The sequence below is a fragment of the Lepidochelys kempii genome, chromosome 7 (genome assembly GCF_965140285.1).
Source record: "Lepidochelys kempii isolate rLepKem1 chromosome 7, rLepKem1.hap1, whole genome shotgun sequence".
In the NCBI taxonomy this organism is placed as follows: Eukaryota; Metazoa; Chordata; order Testudines; family Cheloniidae; genus Lepidochelys; species Lepidochelys kempii.
In genome coordinates this window covers 24,303,235-24,322,581 of record NC_136386.1, presented here as the reverse complement: position 1 = coordinate 24,322,581, position 19,347 = coordinate 24,303,235, and the positions used below count along the sequence as shown (strand labels likewise).

Genomic DNA, 19,347 nt, shown 5'->3' with positions numbered 1-19,347 from the left:
GGACTGAAACCCCAAAGGGACCCCCCCTGCAACCTCCGTGATCCCATTGGGCTGGAGAGCCAGAGCTCTGGGAGGTGAGAGGCTCACCCCTGTGGCGATTAGGAAGGGTGAGGGACAGCCTTGTGCAACTGGGGAGCAGCTGCCTGCAGGCTCTGCTGCCCACACTGTCCTGACCTCGCTGTGGCACTGTTCTCTGGACTGTGCTGGATCTGGGGCAGGAAAGCCTCTCCGGGGACTGAAGGCAGCAGGCAGGGCTGGGAAACATCTCTTCCTTAGGGACGAGGCTTTGGGTGACAGCTGAGCCCTGAGGCCAGGGTGAGGAGCAAAGACCTGCCTTGTGCCTCTGCTGAGATCTGGAGGGAGCTCTCTTAGCTCGGCGGGAATCCTCCTGCAGAGCTCCGCCTGTGCACCTTGCACCCACAGCTGTGCCCAGCTGCCTCAGGCCTAGCAATGGGAAACACTCAGCCTCAAGGTGATGGAGCTGGGCACCACTGCGATGGTGCCTCCTGGACACGTGGCGACCTTTAGGTTTCGCCCTGGTATGTGAATTATGCCCCTCCACTAAGGAGCAAGAACAGACAGAGCTGCAAGTCCATCATATTCCCGCAGGGGGCAGAGTTACAGGCCTAAGGGGCAGGTAAATCCTGCCCACCCAGAGTGCCCTGGCCGTCCTTGGGGCATGTCTGTCCTGGAGCCACAGGCAGCGTGTCTCACACACACGGTCTCTCAGTGCATCAGGGCAGGACTGGCCAGCACTGGGGAGCAGGGAACTGCACCAAGGCTGATGGACCCAATGTTGTGTGACTCACAGTCAGGGAGGATATTTGGCCAGCTCTCATGCTAGGGGGATTCTTTACAGGACCTGGGAAGGGCAAAGTGCCCAAGCCCAGGCCCACCGTGGGGCCTGGTGCTTGGGGAATGGAACTGGGGTGGCAATGGGCTGCTGTCACATGCTCGTGCAGCTATGGGGAAGGGAGACCTGTTCAGCTGGCCTCCAGCCTGGCTGGTTCCTGTCCAGACAACTTGGGGGCAGTGACTTCCGTCCCGTACTGCTGGGAGCCACAGTCTGGATGGGCAATGCTGGGAGCCTGGTTGTGTCCTGAGCCCCTTGTTCCATTCTCTTCCCCAACAGGTGACAACTGCGAGGTGGACAGCCGCTCGGGGCGCTGCCTCCCTGGCGTGTGCAGGAACGGCGGCACCTGCACCAACTCTGCGGATGGCGGCTTCCAATGCCAGTGCCCCTCCGGGGGCTTTGAGAAGCCCTACTGTGAAGTCTCCACGCGCTCCTTCCCCCCCAAGTCCTTCATCATGTTCCGTGGGTTGCGCCAGAGGTTCCACCTCACCCTTTCCCTCTCGTAAGTCCTGCTCTTCCTTCTACGTGAGTGTACTTCCCCTCGAGGGGGTTGGCGTGGGTGCCCAGGGCTCTGCCAAAGCATCTGGGACCCACCTAGCCCAGGACTCTCCCAGCCCAGGGCCCTGCCGAAGCACAGGGCCCCGGGGTGGGGTGGGTGTCAATTTATCCAGAGGCCCCTGTGAAGTGCCTAGGGCCCACCAACTATGGGCTGGGCCCTGGGCCCACCCGTCCAGTGAATTGCTGAAGTGCCCAGAGCCCTCCCCACTGAAATGCCTTGGTCCTGCCCAGCCGCGGGGCCTATGAAATACTTCCATTGCCCTCTGTAAACCCTTCACTCCTGGGATTTGCAGGGAAACACTCTCTCCAGATATTGCACTCAGCACCCCCTCTCACACACACCCCCGCTCCTCTTTGGAGCCCTGCTGGTAGAGCTGCATGGGGCCCTGGCAGGCTCTCTCTCACCAGAGGGCCTCTCAGTGCTTTTAATCAAGGAGTTTAACTGGAGTAACAGATGTGCCAGCTGTTGCTGTGATTTCCTATTCTGCTCGAGGGGGCATTTCGCCCTGGAATACCGTCTACTGTTGTCCCCAGCCTGCCCTTCCTCTGGAGGGTGCCCCAGGGAAAAGATGCTGAGCTTACACCTCCTCCTCAGGTGTGTGTTCTGGTGTGAGTATAGAGCTCTTCTAGCAGGGAGTTCATTCACCACTTGGAACCACCGGCCAGAATGTGCTTTTGTACTGGTGTCCAGGTCTTCCTGCAAATCACTGACCGCTGCGGAGTAAATGCACATTGCTGTGGGTAAATGCACTCTGGAAAGTATTGTCCCTGGTTCCCGCTGAAAGGGGGTGGAACGGCTGGATCGGTTAATTCCTTGTGACTCTCTAAGGGGCACTGTTCCCTCCGCACTCCCATGCGCCAACACTCAGGATCTGTGCTCTGCTCTCTGTGTCAGGTTCGCCACGCTGGAGCGCAGCGGCCTCTTGCTCTACAATGGGCGCCTGAATGAGAAGCACGACTTCCTGGCCGTGGAAATCGTTGATGGGCAGGTCCAGCTGAAATACTCCACAGGTGCGTGTGCACGAGAGCCTCTCAGCGCGTGTGTGAGCGTGGAAGAGAGGGGGTGTGTGCACAGAGGTCTGGCTCTGAGAGTGGGCGCGCATACCCGTTTGTGTGTTTGTGTGGCATCCATCAGAGGTGTGAGCGCAGAGGTGTGTGTGTTTGCGTAGGATTGTGTGTGTGTGTAGGAGCATACACTGGGGATGTGAGTGTGTATGCCTGCATAGGAGTGGGGGGGTGTGTGTGTTATCGCCATTGAAGACAGTGGAGGGGGGTGTATGTGCACGTGTCATTGCCGTTGAAGGCCGTGGGGGGGGGGTGTGCGCACACATAGATGTTTAGAGAGCTAAAGATCACTTACATTCCAATCAGATGAAAGCTGAAGGCCCGTGAACACCCATTTTTGCTGCTGTGCTCTCCGGATAAAGGGCTCAGCTCCATGAGAAGGAAAACGTGCTCTACATTAAAATTGATGCCTAACATAGACAAAATAACATATGGTCCAGAAGCCCTAATTTCTGAGCAGTGGTTTAAAGCCAGCTCAGCACCCTGCATGCCAAGATACCCAACCACATTCCCTTTCATGGGTTTCAGCAGGCGCAGTAAAACACTTCACAAGCAATTCAAGCTCAGCAAAGCCAATCAGCTGCAAATCAGCTAATGTACAATTACCAAAGGAAACGGCTCTCACCTGTGTGGCTGTAATAGTCTCCGGATGGTGACCTCAGCTGCAGGCAGGCCGCTCTCCCAGTGGAAATGCAAGTGCAGCAGCTCTAGTGCTGCTTAGATCTTAGCGGTAGAAAAATGCCAGGGAAGCTTGATGGGGTTAGATGTATGATGGGCTGCGAGTGTCAGTCGTGTGCAGACAGGGGTCTGTACGAACAGGGGATGGGAGGTCAGCTGGGCTGCTAGGCTCCTCTTTTGCCTCTGCTCTGGGTGACTGTGCTTCAGGTCTGTTCAGACATATCTTTTCTACCTGCTTGCATCCTGCGGGGATCTGGGCAGGCATCACCAGCCCCTTCCTGTGGTGTCATTATCTATCCTCTCAGGCCCAGCTCCCTTGATGCTGTTCATCTGCTCACTAGTGCTCTCCTGAAATGGCCGAGTCCTTAGCTCTCTGGCTTAGCTGCCTGAGAGTGCAGAGCAAGCTCATTCCTTCCTCATTTCAGTATCCAGCCAGCCTCTCGCTGTAGCTCACACCACTAGGTAGCAGGGGCTTCCTTCCTCTCTTAAAAATAACAGAGAGCTCATTGTAATGTCACTGCCTCTGAGTGACCTGTCTGTGCATCAGCTCTTTTCGTGAGGGCCGCTTAGTGGGAAGAAGGCCAACAGTGAGAAAGTTTGGAAGAACATTAATGTGAAGGTTGGTTTCTTTGCTCAGGCTCCTGCCGGAGAAACACCAAAGCAAACACATTTGCAATTCAGGTGAATCAAAGAGCAACACTCAACACTGTGACCAGGGAGGCAGTGACCCAGCCTGTTATGTACTGATACATGCAGGGTGACATTTTTGTCTCTGATCCATCTTCTAGGAGGAGACGTTGAAAACATTTAGCCAACAACTGGGGGTTAGTGAACATAACCTCTTTTGTTGACCAATTGGCGAAGGTTCAGGGAAGAGCCATGAGAATGATTAAAGGATTGAAAACCTGCCTTATAGTGATAGACTCAAGGAGATTCATCTATTTCGCTAAACAAAGAGAAGGTTAAGGGGTGACTTGATCACAGTCTAACAGTACCTACGTGGCGAACAGAAATGTGATAACAGTGGGCTCTTTGATCGAGCAGACAAGGTATAACAAACTCTAATGGCTGGAAGCTGAAGCTAGACAAGTTCAGACTAGAAATAAGGCAAAGTTTTTAACAGTGAGGGGAATGAACCATTGGAACAACTTACTAAGGGTTGAGGTGGATTCCCCATCACTGGAAATGTTTAAATCAAGATGGGATGTTTTTCTGGAAGATCTTTTCTAGTTCAACCACAGCTATTGGACATGAAGCAGGAATTAATTCAGGGAAGTCCTGTGGCCTATGGCATGCAGGAGATCAGATTAGATGGGTCCCTTCTGGCCTGAAAATCTATGATTCTCTGTTGTTCCTAGTGGTCCAGGTGGGTGTTTACTCTGGAGTGTGTGTGTATGTGTGTATGTGAAAATGACATGGTGTGTGAGGGGGTGTTAGCCGACGGCCAAGGATGTTTGGTGAGGTGCCAGCTATGCCCGTTTATACCATCCGTGACTTTAACCGCTAGGACGCACTGTCCCTTCACGGCGGGCAGCCCGGGCTAGGCTGACGGATGCCCCAAGGTCTTAACCACCCGTGACTTTAACTGCTAGAGCTCAGAGCTCCTTTGCAGCGGGCAGTCAATACTGACTGACAGGTGCCCCAATGGCAGCACTAAGAGCCTCTCCACACCCGTGACTTTAACTGCTAGAGCTCAGAGCTCCTTCGCAGCGGGCAGCCAGGATTGACTGACAGGTGCCCCAAGAGTTTGCCCCGTGGAGGCGGCACAACTCAACGCTAGGCTCTTAGTACTCTCACCTAATGGCCAGGCTTTAGAGCCAAAACGGCTGAGGTTCTTTAATTGTGTTGGCTGCTTTACAGTAAACCAGAGAAAACAAGTCAGGCTTATGCACAAATGGTTACCAAAATTTATTAAACTAGATTCTAATCATGTGGTTACAAAATTGCTAGTGCCTACTTATTTAAATGTAGAGATGTTACACACACAAACAAGTTACAAAACTGAAGCCACAATCCCAAAGAAAGAAAACAAAGTATAGAGCTCTATTTCAAAATATGTGTACACTAAAGATAGGAGATCAGGTGTGGGTGCTTCTTACCCTCCTTGCATCTCTCGATTCCAGCGGTGCCAAGCCAGGATCGGTCACTCAATTCCGCGGAAAGACGAATAAGGGACAAGGCGTAGGGACCCTCTTAGCTGCAGAAGCCTTGGGAGGCTGTCACTTATCTGACCAGCAGATAGACAGTGAAAAGCACTCAAAAGTCATGGTGCTGTAGGTCCCCTACTTATACCTCTGTACTCCTTTATTCTCTTTCTCCTTTCTTATGCCAAATTGAGGCTGGTCTGTCGGGGTGACGCCAGCTTTCGCAAGAGTAGTTTACACTTGCAAAGGAGAGAAACAATAAGTGTCGACTACTGGACATTTCTTTTATCAGGGTAAATATTTTCCCAACTAGGATGTTGGTGTGTGTGCATCACGCTATTTAGTTGGGGCTAAGAGCCATGTCTGTCACAGGGCCTCTGCCTGCTGTGAGCTTAATCGTTGTATCTGTTCCCAGAGGCACATTGTAGCAGCACACCTGTGCTTTCACAGCTTCAAAGGCTGTGCTGGAATATATGTTAAGTGCCCTGTTCCTGCTTCCTCCAGTGTTTCCAGCAATGCTGGTCTGAGGGGGGGTGGGGCTGGCTGTCTGGCTACAGGGGGGTGTTTGGGTGCATGGGGGACTGTTTGCAGGGAATGAGTGTGGCCCTGTGGATGCATAACTCACAGCCTCGTCACTGCTCTGCTCCCTCCTGCCTGACCGCGTCTGTTTTACAGTCTGTAAAAGTGTCGTGCTTTGCAGGTGAGTCGAGCACCCTGGTGACCCCGTACCTGCCGGGGGGTGTGAGTGATGGGCAATGGCATACAGTGCAGCTCCGCTACTACAACAAGGTACGTGCCCCCTCTTGTTTTCTCTCCCTGGGATTATCCTGTTTGTCCCACTGGCTGCAAGTCTGGAATTGGTGAGCTGCAAACACTGACCAGGCTTCCCCAGCAGGCACATTTTGCGGGAGTTGAGCAGTGCTGAGGGGCTGGGGATGTCCAGGCTGGATGTTCGGGACAGGAGGCCCTCAGTTCGTTAGGGAGGTCCCTGCTGTCCTGCCTTCCAAGCCTTGATTCAGCTTTCCAGTTCTGAGATTCTCCTAGCCAGGAGACCTGTCTTCTCGCCTTCTTTGTCCTACTGATAGGCTTCGTCGCCGACGGGAGCTGGGTCTAATTTTTCTATCTTTGTGAAAGTAGAAGGAATGCAGGCAAGGGGGCCACCCAGAGAGACCTGCAGATCTGAGGCATGTTTGTGCCATGCACATGGTGTGTCCCCTTGTGCTGAAGGAGCTGGTGCTGAGGGAACCCCCCTACTAACTCCTTGGTTTTTTGGTTTCAGCCCAAGATTGGCTCCCTGGGGGTGGTGCAGGGGCCTTCCAAAGACAAGGTGGCCATCCTGATCGTGGACGAATGCGATGCATCAGTGGCGCTGCAGTTCGGCAGTGAGATTGGCAACTACTCCTGTGCAGCAGAGGGCACGCAGTCCAGCTCCAAGAAGTGAGTGTCCTGAGGGCCTGCTGCTCACGGCGGGGGGTGAGGGACTCAGGAACAGTGATAACCAGACTAAAAGGGAGCTCTGAGCTCCCCAAGTCCTGGCAGGAGCTCCCCAAGTCCTGCTCCCACTCAGTGTATACTCCACTTGACCTGGGAAAGCTGGGCTGCCATGGAGCCAGAAGTCCCCTACAGCCCTGGTTGTCTCTGGTTTGTCCCACATCCTGCATGCCTGGCTGGCAGGACAGTGTCAAAGGTCTGGCATTAATGCATGATGGCATTGCCACAGAGCCTGAGCATGGAGCTTCCACCTCTTTCCCCTGGCTATGGGACCCAGGATGGGGCCTCAATTATTGTTCCCATGCCCAGCGGGTTATAACAGCCTGCTGCTGCACTGAGGGGAACTGACCAGTGTAGTGCTGTGTGGGGCCTGGATCTCTGCACAAATGCCTCTTACAGGCCTCTTCTCACAGGTCCCTCGACCTCACAGGGCCCCTGCTCCTCGGAGGGGTCCCCAATCTGCCTGAGAACTTCCCAGTGGCCCACAGGGACTTTGTGGGGTGCATGAGAGACCTGTACATCGACAACAAACGGATCGACCTGGCTACCTACATTGCAAACAATGGGACCTCTGCAGGTAACAGACGAGTGTGTGGTGCCTCTGCTCTGTACCAAGGCTGGCAGCCCAGGACACAGAATCCTCTCTCCATAGACAGGGCTGCCCAGGCCCTCATAACAACAGCACAGGTAGCACCAGCTTCCCTGCAGGACCCCGACCCTTTCCAGGAAAAAGAGAGAAACTGGCCTCCAGACCCCATGCAGTTGTGCTGATGTTCTTTGCGAAGTAGACGCCTCTGCTCTGCACAAGGACCTGAACAGACAGGAGCTTATTTCGCACCTCATTAGATAGTCCAGACCTGGGCCAGATTCCAGCCAGGATCTTAGTGGTGAAAGACTCCTGATCTCACGAATAGCCCTTGTTCTCACCTCAAATAGTGCTTCGCCATGCTGCACCATTCAGGAGCTTTACATCCGGTAGCACATGTGGGGACTGCAAAGTCAGCCTGTCCCTCGGGGGCCTAGGTGATTCCCTGGCAAAAGTCACTCTAGCTCTGATCTGCCTTTTCACGCAATAAGGGGCCCTTGTTCCTGGATAGGCGGGCAGAGTACGGTGACTGTGTACTGACAGGGGCTTAGAGAACTCAGCCACTGTGTCCACCTTTGGTCACTCTGAGGAGCTGCTGAGATTTCTCCCCCATCTCAGTGTTCAGGGTGCTGGGAGGGGAAGGTCAGGGCTGAGCCATTGCAAGTAACAGTCCCCTCCTCTGTCTCTGCCATGTCCCCAGGATGCCACACCAAGCACACCTTCTGCGAGTCCAACCCCTGCAAGAACGGTGGCACCTGCTCAGTGGGCTGGGGAACCTTCTCCTGCGAGTGCCCTGTGGGCTTCGGGGGCAAGGACTGCAGGCATGGTGAGTGAGCCCTGCAGAGAGGCAGGCTGGGGCACACCAGCGACATGTTGGCCTGAAACTGTCCCTGAACATTCTGGTGAGAAGGAGCCGGGGAGGGGTGGGGCTGAAGGCCCTGCATGGACTTGTCCATGCGTCAGTGGGATTCCCTTCCACAGGGGTTCCCCACCGGGGCCCTGCAGTGTGTGGTGTCACCAGCCTTCTATTTCACAGAAGGGAAGTAGCCAGTTGCCCTGGCAACGGGTGCAGTAGGGATTGGAGAAATAAATACATAACTCCACTGAGAGGCTGGCGCCTCCCGGGAACGGCAGTACATGGAGCTTCCTGCCCCGCTTTGGCAAGAGGCACAGCTGCGCTCTGGCCTGCTCAGGCCCTGCAAAGACTGAGCCATCTAGTCTCCCTTGCCAAATGAAGTGTGAGTGAAGGCCCTGGGCAGGAATCAGTGCTCCTCACATTGCTCCAAAGCTCCACCGGCCTCATGCTCCTGCTTTCCCTTCCAGCCATGCACCATGCTCACTATTTCCATGGCAACAGCATCCTTTCCTGGGACTTCAAGAATGAGGTGAAGATCTCCATACCATGGTACGCGGGGCTGGCGTTCCGGACACGCCAGCTGGACGGGGCACTGCTTCAAGCTCATGCCGGCCAGTACACCACCATCCTCTGCCAGGTACTGCCACTGCAGCCTCAAACACAGCATGGACAGCAGGGCCTCCCGTGCTCTCCTCCTGGCTCTGCAAGGAAAGCCTGCTCACTGAATACAGAGGGAGCCTGACACCTGGTAGCTCCATGCATGGGTCCAGAAGCAGCTACTGCAGCTTGGGTTTGTCAGGGTTGCAGCAGTAGGGCTGACACATTATGTGTCACAGCAGATTGCTGGCTGGTGCAGAGCTGGGAAGTCTTTCAGGCGGGCTCCTGGCTGAGCTGGGGACCCATCCCCATGTACAAAGCACATGTGAAGAGTGATGGGGAGGAAGGGGAGTAACCTGAGCTGGCTTGGGCCTTGATCATCACTTCTGTTGCTGGCTCCCCTTCTCCTCAGCTGGACTCTGGCATGCTGTCCTTCACGGTGAGTAGAGGCTCTGGGCATACCATCAAGCTCCTCCTGGACCAGATGCACCTGAGCGATGGGAAGTGGCACGACCTCCAGCTGGAGCTGCGGGATGTTCGCAGTGGGCGCGACGTGCGCTATATCATCACTGTCAGCCTGGACTTTGGGCTCTACCAGGTCTGTAGCCTCACACCCCCAGCCATGGGGATCACTCGGGGGGGCTGGGGAACAGAGTGTGAGGGCTGGTGTCCTGTAATCTCTGACTCCATCTGTCTGTGTAGGTGCTGCTACTATGCTTCTCACTGGCCTCCGGGGTAGCTGGGCATGTACATCTCCATGTACTTGGCTAGATCTCTGCACAGTAGGGTTGTGTGGAGTGGGAAGGGAGTCCGGTGACCTGCAGATTTGGGGTCTGGGAATGGCATGTGAAGATCCTGTTTCTTGGCCTCTTTTGCAGGACACAGTGGTTGTTGGAAATGAGCTGCATGGGCTGAAGATGAAGCATCTTCACATTGGGGGGATCCCAGGGTCTGGCGAGGTGCAGAGTGGTCTGAAGGGCTGCGTACAGGTGAGTGCTCAGCTCCAGCAGCCTCCCACGCTGGGCGGTGTTCAAAGATGGGAAATTTGAGTCCCCAGACCTAGCTGCAGAGGCTACTCCCAGAGCCCATTCCAGATGCACACAGAAATCCAGTCCAGGGCCCTCTGCTCCCAGGGGCTGCACCCAGAGCCCCTGTGGACATGCTTCAGACTTGAGCACTCTGCATGGGGGGCTCTGGAAGAACAGAAGGTGATCACTGGGCAGAGCAGCAGGATGTGAGCAGGAGGGAAGGAGAATTGATGGGAATAGCCTGGCAATGTTTGCTGGGTGACTCTTCAGAGCCCTTGGGGAGCTCGGTTCTAAAGTAGCACCTCTCAGATCTGCAGGAGTCAGCCTCCTGCAGCCATAAGGGTGGAGCCAGGGTCCCTCCCTTAGAGCCGAGCTGGGTCACCCTGGCCAGGCTCCTGTTACTGAAGCCCTGAGCCCCATTCCCGAATGAACCTGGCTTTACCATGCATTTCTGACTTGGTTTTCAGGGGGTGCGCCTAGGTGACACGCCCTCTGGGATGGCATTACCTAAGCCCAACAGAGCTTTGAACATGGAGGCAGGATGCAGCATGCCCAACCCCTGTGACTCCAGCCCTTGCCCTGCCAACGGTATCTGCAGGGATGAGTGGCAGAGCTACTCCTGCGTGTGCCAGCCAGGTAGGGCCCATCCAACAGAGCGGCAGGCAGCTCTGTCTTCCTTTCACTCCCTGTTCCCCTTTTCTGTTCTCTCTCCATTCTGTTTCTCTTCCATTCGTTACTTCTCCCCTTTGCCTGGCTTGTCTCTTCTCTCTCCTTCTGCCACCACTCTTCAGGGCTATTTCTACACACAGCAATGCTCCCTTGGGCCATAGCACTACGAGCAATGGCTCACTCCGTAGCTTGCTCACCTTCGCGAGGCTAAAACCCAGTCCTGGCCAGAGGCTGGAAATCCCTTTAGAAAGCGGCAGGCAGAAGTTTGGTTGGTCTGGCTCAGTAGAGAGCAAAATGCCCTGGGATCCACCTGAATAAACGCCATCTCCCTCTGGCCTCTACCCCAGCACGACTGGATTTTCACAGTGTTTCCTTAGGAAGCCATGGGGGTTCGCTCCCTGTTTTGAAGGTCTGTGTCTGTCCTCTCAGGATACTACGGTGGGGACTGCGTGGATGTGTGCCACCTGAACCCCTGCAAGAATAAGTCAGTGTGTCGACGGAAGCCAGGCTCTCCCCTTGGCTACGTGTGTGAGTGTGGAGGAAACCACTTTGGGCAGTACTGCGAGCACAGGTGAGCCCAAGGGCAGCTCTGCCTCGGCAGGACTTGGCTCTCTTCCCAGCAACAGTCTCCAGGCCCCTCACAGGGATCCTGGTGCTCGGAGGATGTTGGTGTTTAAGTCGGGGTTTGGGATCGGCCACTGCTTGTTACTGCCCTGCTGAGGTCAGACTCCTTCCTTTGTAGCATTACCGATGGCTAGTGGGGAAGCAGCCGTGAAGGAGGGTGGTGACGCTGGGTGAAGAATAGGCTGCTGCAGCAGATGTGCTCTAGCACTAGGCGATTGGTCCTGTTCTGTGTGTTCCCTCCCCGGCTCTCCTGGGAGGTGGCGCTCCCCCTCTGGCCAGTCACAAGAGTGCACTCATTGGTTCAAGTGCAATGACAGGCGGGCTGGCTTTAAAGGAGAGATGGGGGCTCCTCTGGGATCTCCCCTCCCTGTGCCCTACTCTGCTTCTCTTCAGAGACCCCATGTGGCTTTTTCTCTCTCTGTGGCTGAGGGAAGTTTGAATCCATCTCTCATTGGCACCCATCAGTGCTGCTCTGAATATTGTCCAAGTGGGGCTGCTCAAATCCAATGCAAGTCCTTCCTTCCAACCCCAGCGGGGAAGCCTGCTGCCTGCCAGGGGCGGGGGCCAAGCCTGGGAGCCAAACTCTGCTCCCAGGAGCTCATGAGCACTCACAAAGTGGCCATGCTCCTGGAAGGGGTGTCAGGGCACGGTGCGTGAGAGAAGGCTGTCGGGTGATTGTGGGTTTCTTTCCTCAGGGTGGATCAGCAATGTCCGAAGGGCTGGTGGGGGAACCCGACCTGTGGGCCCTGTAACTGCGACGTGAACAAGGGCTTTGACCCAGACTGTAATAAAACCAACGGGCTGTGCCACTGTAAGGTGAGGGGGCAGCTGTGCAGACATACCCCTCATCTCGCCCACCCTCGAGCACCTGAGCTGTGGCCCTCTTCCCGTCTGCCTTTGTCAGTGGCCTCCTCCGTCCTGTAGTACTCTAGGCAACCACTATCTCCCCTGTTCTTCGATGGCCCGCACCCCTTGCACACGTCCAACCTGCCAGCACCATTCGTAGTCCGCTGGCCCTGCATGACTCCGTGACTGGCCAGCTGGAACAGAGTGTGAATTCCCGGAGGGCCGTCCTTGCTCTCCCGTGGAAAGCTGTGTTTCAGTCCCCCTGCTGCTGGGGAGCCTCACAAGGAGCGGAGGGGAGAGGGAAGCGGCAGGCAGGTGGGAAGTGGGGCGTACGTGCGCACAGAACTTGGGGGACCTGTCTGTAAGTTGGGAGGAAGCTGGAAGAGTCCCAGCATGTGCTGCTTTGCATAGGATGCTGCCACACCAACCTGGGGCTGGCCCTGATCCCCAAGCTGGGGCTGTGTCAGCCAGCGCAGTGCTAAGAAGCTGACATTTAGGTGCCTATCTCTCTTGCTGTCTGGCTGGTCCCCCTCCCCTTCCCACTGTGTCCTTCCCCGTCTTACCAGGGCCCTCACTCATCCCCTCGGGCCCTTCCCCTGGCCACCCTGCTGCTCCCCCTCCCATGATTCATCTGTCTCACCCCCTTCCCTGCCCCTCTCCGCCAGGAGTTCCATTACCGTCCCAAAGGGAGTGACACCTGTCTGCCCTGCGACTGCTACCCCATTGGCTCCTCCTCGCGCTCATGTGACCAGGAAATGGGCCAGTGCCTCTGCAGGCCCGGAGTGATAGGTCGACAGTGCAACAGCTGTGACAGCCCTTTTGCAGAGGTGACGCCAAGTGGCTGTGAGGGTGAGTTTGGAGAGACATGTGTGTTCTGCATGGGACAGCAACCTGCGGCCAGAGCAGCATGGCCTGACTCTGAGCTCAGGCACTACACGCTTAGGGACGGTGCCAGCCAAAACTCCCCGGACAGTCTCCTGGGGCACTGCCCCTGATCCCCTCCTGCGGGACACTCTCCTGGGACAGAACCCCGCCCCTCTGCTCCCGCTTAACTCCGGCTCCTTCATTTCCATTTGCAGTGCTCTATGACGGCTGCCCTAAAACCCTGAGAGCTGGTGTCTGGTGGCCTCAGACCAAGTTTGGGCTCCCAGCTGCAGTGCCTTGTCCCAAAGGCTCCTTGGGTAAGTGATCCTCATGAGAAGGCTGCAGAGAGGGACATGTGGCTGGACCCCTAGAGGGAACATCCTGCCACGTCGATCAGCCTCAGAAAAGTGGAACCCCCCCTCAGCCCACAACAAGGTTCTAAATCCCCGATGGCCAGCTCCTGCTGCTAGCGCTGCCCTGGGCAGTCAGGAGGAGCTGCTGTGATTGTCAGGTTTGGAGCCGTGGAGGCCTGTGTCTCAGGGCTTTGAGGTGCGGAGAATTGTTGTCTGAGGGGAAATGGACTGGAAAACAGAGAGCAGGAGGAGCTGTGAGAGCAGAGGAGATCTTCACAGACCCTAGTCCAGACAGAGAGGTGGGGCTGCAACCTCACAATGAGATCCAAGCTCCCCGACCAGAGCTTCTCTGGAGGTCTTCTCAACACAGCCAGGAGTGCAGGGGCACTTCTGTGAGCAGCCTAGATGTACGCCCAGAAACATCACTCATACAAAAAACCCAGGAACATCCCTTCCCTCCAGCCCCACCTATCATGGCATCCACTGCTGACTGAGCAGATGCTGCTGGCACTGCACCCTGGGACGCAGAGGAAGGTTCTGCACCCACAATGCCCTGCTGCTCACTCCTCCTCCTCGAATTCAACCCTAGTGCAGAGAGCCAGAGTCCCAGTCAGTTGTAACTGCCACCGTAGGGCGGAGGAAGAGAGCAGCAGCCCAGGCCATTGAGATGACATTCAGCACCTTGAAACAAAGATGAGTCAGTGCAGAGTGGGGATCTGATGTGGCCCTGTCAGCCACACTCCGGCCCAGCTCCCGAGCGGGCTTCAAAGGCAGCCCCAGCTAGAGCGCGTTGTAGCGATTCAGCCGTGGCTGACTTTGGAGAGTGCCACATGAGAAAGGAAGGACAGCGACCTCCAGGCCAGTGGGAGATGGGAATCACTGGCTTCTGGGAATCCAGGGCAGTTCAGCCCCTCCCCTCCTCCAGACATTTCCTCAGGGACGTGCGTTCTTCTCCCACTCCGGGTTTCAGCTCCTAACCATGTCGCTTCTCTTCCCCGTTTTCACTCCCTCCTGATCAGGTTTGCGGGGTGCAGGTAAGGACCCGGTGTTGTCCCGTTTCCCTCACTATGTGTTGCAAGGTCCGCTCTGCGTGGCTTTCCATTCCCCTCTCACTGCCTGAGACACCCGCAGACCCCATGCTTCCAGGGCTGCTGACTGTGTTACTAACGCTGCACCTCGCATTGGCTTCCTTATACCCATGTCCGCCCTCGATTGCCTTTCCTATCCCTGAGCAAACTAACTTGCAGAGATTCGACTGCAGCCAGACTCTGCTCCCCCCTCTCTCCCACCCCTTTATGTCTTGCTGCCTTTACAGTGTATCGTTTGCTCTGGGTGGCCCAATAGGCTGCGGTGCGGGGATCTCGCAGTGCTCCTGTCCCTGTGAGATGTGTGCCAGTTTGCAGTCAGCCTCAGCGGTGGGCTACTGAGGAGCTCACTTGTTTAGGCTTTGAGGGGGAAGGGCTAGTAACTGTAGGAAGAGGAGAGTAAGTGCTGTCTGCTCTGCTAGCACCTGCTGCTGGTTGGTTCGCAGGGTGCTATGGGCATCAAAGGCTAATGGGCACTTCCCTTCAGACCAGAGGAAAGGAGCTGCCATCTATTGGGGAAGGCAGATGAAGGGCCATTAGAGAGTCCATGGAAAGAAGTGGCAGTAGGAGGACATTTGCCCTGATCAAGGTGGGGGCCATGTGTGGCCGAGGCAGAGGATCTTTTGGGGTACACAAAGAGCAGAAACAAAGGCACAGCTGTCAAAGAGGAGCTCTCTGTGCCTAGCAGGCTGGCTTATGGGCCTGGGGCCAGAGCAACTGGGAATCACTGCAACCCATGACCTAGCTTCTTCATGGCCCATGTTCTCGAAGTAGAGTGGCCCCAACCCTACCTCTAGGGTTGCCAGTTGTCTGGTTTTCAACCGGAATGCCTGGCTGAAAAGGGACACTGGCCGCTCCAGTTGGCACCACTGACGGGGCCGTTAAAAGTCTGGTTGGTGGTGCAGCGGGACGAAGGCAGGCTCCCTACTGGCCCTAGCTCCGCGCAGGCCCAGGAAGCGGCTGCCAGGTCCTTGTGGCCCCTTCGCGCATGGGTGACCAGGGAGGCTCCACGCGCTGCCCCTGCCCCAAGTGCCAGCTCTGTAGCTCCCATTGCCTGAGAACCGCAACCAATGGGAGCTGTGGGGCGACGCCTGTGGGCACGAGGGCAGCGCATGGAGCCTCCCTGGCCACCCATGCGCCCAGAGGCTGCAGGACCAGGCGGCCACTTCCTGGGAGCCATGGTAAGCGCCGCCAGGACCCTGAACACTCTCCCGCACCCCAACCCCCTGCCCCAGTCCGGAGTCCCCTCCCACAACAAACTCTCTGCCGGAGTCCGCACCTTGCATCCCCTCCAACACCATGCCCCAGCCTTGAGCCCCCTCCTGCCCCAGGCTGGAGCCCCCTCCTGCCCCAGGCTGGAGCCCACCCCCACCCCAGCTGGAGCCCTCACCCCCACACACACACCCCAACCTTCTGCCCCAGCCCAGATCCCCCTCCTTCACCCCAAACCCCTCATCCCCAGCTCCACCCCAGAGCCCACACTTCCAGCCAGATTCCTCACTTTCCCATACCCCAACCCCCTGCCCCAGCCCGGTGAAAGTGAGAGAGGGTGGGGGAGAGCAAGTGACGGAGGGAGGGGGGATGGAGCAAGCAGAGGAGTGGCCTCAGAGAAGGGGCACGGCAGGGGCAGAGACTTGGGGAAGAGCCGGGGCAGGGGTGTTCGGTTTGGTGCCATTAGAAAGTTGGCAACCCTACCTATCTCACATGCCATGTCGTCAGTTCACCCTTCTGGGTGGGAAGGGCCATTCTCTAGTTAGCCCATCGTAGAGGGAGCCATGATAAAGGAGCCCAATGACCAAGAATGTTCTGCAGGATCCTACCCAAAATATGGCAACTCAGCGAGGCCACTGGGATTGTTACAGGGATTGAGGCTCATTCTTCTGCTGAAGGGAGGGCAAGAAGTAGAGAACAGGGAGAATGGGTCCCCCTTTGCTGGTTGCTTCCACCACTGAGCCCCTTCTGTCTCTGGCCTGGTTGGCTGGGTTGATAATATGGAGGAGGAGGAGAAGCCTGTAGGGGAAGATAGCAGTGATGATGATGATGAAGGGGCTGGAAGGCTGAACATGGGAGCTCCATTGGGCCAGGAACTCCTGACCTCTCATCCTGGCTTCCCCACCAACCCGTCTGACCTTGGGCAAGTTGCTTCCCCTCTCTGAGCCTCAGTTTCCCCATCAGTAAAACTGAGATAGTGCCATTGACCCTGCTGAGGGTGGGAGGCGCATTAGTCACTGTGTGTCTAGCCCCCTAAGTGCTGAGTTGTTGTTCTGCTGGCGCTGCCCCTGTTCGAGACATTGACGTGGGCAGTGCTGGTGCCACTCATGGCAATTGTGCATGGTGAGCTTCATATGACAGCTAGGTCAATGGGATGTGACACTCACTGGCATTAATGATGCACTTGCTGCTGCTGCTGATCATTGTGCTGCTTTTGGGGTGGGTAACGTGGACCCTGCTGGGGGGCTGTTAATGAGGGTATTGATTGTGTGGGTGGTTTTTAAACAGAACTGGTTGATAGCACATATATTATTATTTATATTCTAGGAGCGCCGAGGCTTCAGCCAGGATCAGGGCCCTACTGTGCTAGGCACTGTCCAGACACAGCGTGAGAGATGGTGGCTGCCCAAAGAGCTTATCATTTAAGGACTTTCTACACAGAGAAAGCTACCAGCATAACTACACTGGCATAATTGTACAGCTTTAGCTATACAGGTGTAACTCCCTGTGTGGACACTCATTCCAGAATGTGTGTGGCCACCCGGGGAGATATACTGGTCTAACTAAACCCATATAATTACACCAGTGTAGTTATGCCAGTAAACTTCCTCGTGTCTCAAAGTTCTAAGCAGACAAAGGCTGTGAGAGAGAGATGCAACATCCCAGCAGGGATTTCAGTGAATGCAAGCACCAGGCCAGGTGGACTGGGATTTGTCAGTCATGTCTTTCGTCAGCTGTGGGGGTCCGGTGAGCACTGGGGGAGGTACATACTTGTCTGTCAATATGCAAAGGTGCATAGAATGGAGCCCCGATAACCTCGTGAATTACATTGCTTGTTATTTGCTATTCATTATTCCCCTCTCTAAAAGTCTCATCCAGTCAGCTACACCGTGAAACACGGGTAACCAATCACATGCCACAAATAGGAAATAACTGAAGGGAGCGGCTTCTAAACAACCCAAAGTCTGATCATGATTTTTCCCAGTTATTGGGTGAATTGTTATGGAAACTGGAACTGTTCACAGAGAGACTTGCCAGTGACAACTCCCAGATGAATGCGAGTTGAATTCAGAATGGGTAGTTCAGCTGGTCCCCTTAGCAATCCAGGGCTTTGATGTTACTTCCCGGTGCTGTTCTGAGTGATACTGACAGCATGGTGGGTTAGGTTTGGGAATGGCACTGTCCTAACGAGCTGGGAAACTGTGTCCTGCATCTCTGAGTTTTGAATCAGCAACGCCTCTTCTTTCAGGTGCAGCAATTCGCCACTGCGATGGAGAGAGGGGTTGGCTGGAACCCGATCTCTTCAACTGCACATCGCCTGCCTTCAAGGAGCTCTCAACACTGGTAACTGCCCTCTTTACTCCTTCCCCAGGCTGCAGCTCACTGGGAGGGGGTAGCTCTTGGAAGCTACATTTTCAAAAGAGCTCAGTTCCCATTTAGGCCCCTAAATAAGGGCTGGACTTTCCATAGTGCTCAGCAGCTACCCTGGTGAGACTCATGGCTGGGCTTTCCACAGTGCTCAGCACCCACCATGCACCCAACATCAACATTTTCAACATCTTTTGAAAATCCGGTCCCAATTATGGGTGCTGAGCTCTTGAAAATCCAGCCCTAGAGGGGACCAGAACATGACCCTGTTTCCATCAGGAGCCCCTCTCAATACTTGGATCCTCCAGACCTGCCCTTCCTTGAAATAGGGATTTAATTTTAGCCTAATTTGTCAGACTATCACAAGCACAAACTGCCCCTGATGGATAAGTGCATTAATCCCAGCCCAGTATTCGAAGAGAAAGCATCAATAATCCCAAGAGGGCCACAGGATCAGATGATTCAGCATCCTCCGTTTCGACAGCAATAAATGGTCATGCAGCCGCTCTCTCACCACCCTCAGCGTGTTCATTTTTAAGCCACATCTACACAACTACTTACATCCCTCGGGGTGTAAAAAAGCCACACCTGAGCGACATAAATTACACTGACAGAAGTGCCGACGTGGACAGTGCTACGTCGGTGGGAGAGCTTCCCCTGCCAGCAGACCTACCATCACTCGCTCGTTGGAGGTGAATTAATGATGTCAACAGGAGAGTTCTCTCCCATCCGCATAGGGCGACTACAAGGGAGAGCTTCCAGCAGCAAAGCTGCATCAATACAACTGCACTGCTGTAAGCTGTCTAGTGTAGACATCGCCTTAGTTATTGGCTGATCAGTAAGATTAAATGATAAATCTTTAGGTTCCTCTAACAATTGAGTTTCCAGGCATTGGGACAAGTCATTACTGCTGGATTGCTAATTTCAACTCTTAGCCTGTCTTTGAAATTCCTTTGCCCTGCTGGGGAGCTTCCTCTGAAGTTACTTTTTTGTTTTAATTCACAGTTCTGTCACACAAGTGGATAACAACATATCAGTAGCTGCTGTTTGCCTGGGGTTCAATAATACCGAGCTCCGCTGCTCAAAGTCTAAGCAGCCTGTAGATGTAGCAGGGGAGAGTTAAAGGGATGCTCTCAACTGTCAGTATCAAAATTCTCTCTGAATATTGTTTAGTCCACCTCAGTTATGACTAACACTGAAGATTCTTGTAATTAAATGAGATGGGAGAGAAAACATTGTATTAGCTGCTCTTTTCCCGCAGTTTGTTTGTTTTGTGCACAGCGCTTTCCCTAGTATAGTCAGTTTCACCGGGTGGTTTGTGTGGATTTTCACACAACGGCGGAGAAGAAAAGAGTGTCTATTTTAAAACAGGAAAATGTGATGGTAACACTACAACAAATGTCGTCTGGGCACCTGTGCAGATGTGGAACCTGAAACCACTTTGAAAATGTCTTTTTGAAGTTGACTAGAT

At 55.0% G+C, this 19,347-nt stretch overlaps 1 protein-coding gene across 3 annotated transcripts in view; it reads left to right on the top strand.

Moving 5' to 3' along the window:
* The window catches only part of CELSR3 (cadherin EGF LAG seven-pass G-type receptor 3), a 72,132-nt gene that overhangs the window by 28,945 nt on the left and 23,840 nt on the right, over positions 1-19,347 (top strand). For all 3 annotated transcript variants that reach the window (XM_073351418.2, XM_073351417.2, XM_078853592.1), the window contains exons 3-17: positions 1,133-1,355; positions 2,307-2,422; positions 5,999-6,087; positions 6,578-6,735; positions 7,203-7,366; positions 8,076-8,201; positions 8,699-8,868; positions 9,241-9,426; positions 9,707-9,817; positions 10,324-10,492; positions 10,955-11,096; positions 11,845-11,965; positions 12,661-12,844; positions 13,075-13,176; positions 17,758-17,852. In XM_073351418.2, coding sequence (XP_073207519.2) covers positions 1,133-1,355; positions 2,307-2,422; positions 5,999-6,087; positions 6,578-6,735; positions 7,203-7,366; positions 8,076-8,201; positions 8,699-8,868; positions 9,241-9,426; positions 9,707-9,817; positions 10,324-10,492; positions 10,955-11,096; positions 11,845-11,965; positions 12,661-12,844; positions 13,075-13,176; positions 17,758-17,852 — 2,156 coding nt within the window. The remainder of the gene's footprint in view (positions 1-1,132; positions 1,356-2,306; positions 2,423-5,998; positions 6,088-6,577; positions 6,736-7,202; positions 7,367-8,075; positions 8,202-8,698; positions 8,869-9,240; positions 9,427-9,706; positions 9,818-10,323; positions 10,493-10,954; positions 11,097-11,844; positions 11,966-12,660; positions 12,845-13,074; positions 13,177-17,757; positions 17,853-19,347) is intronic.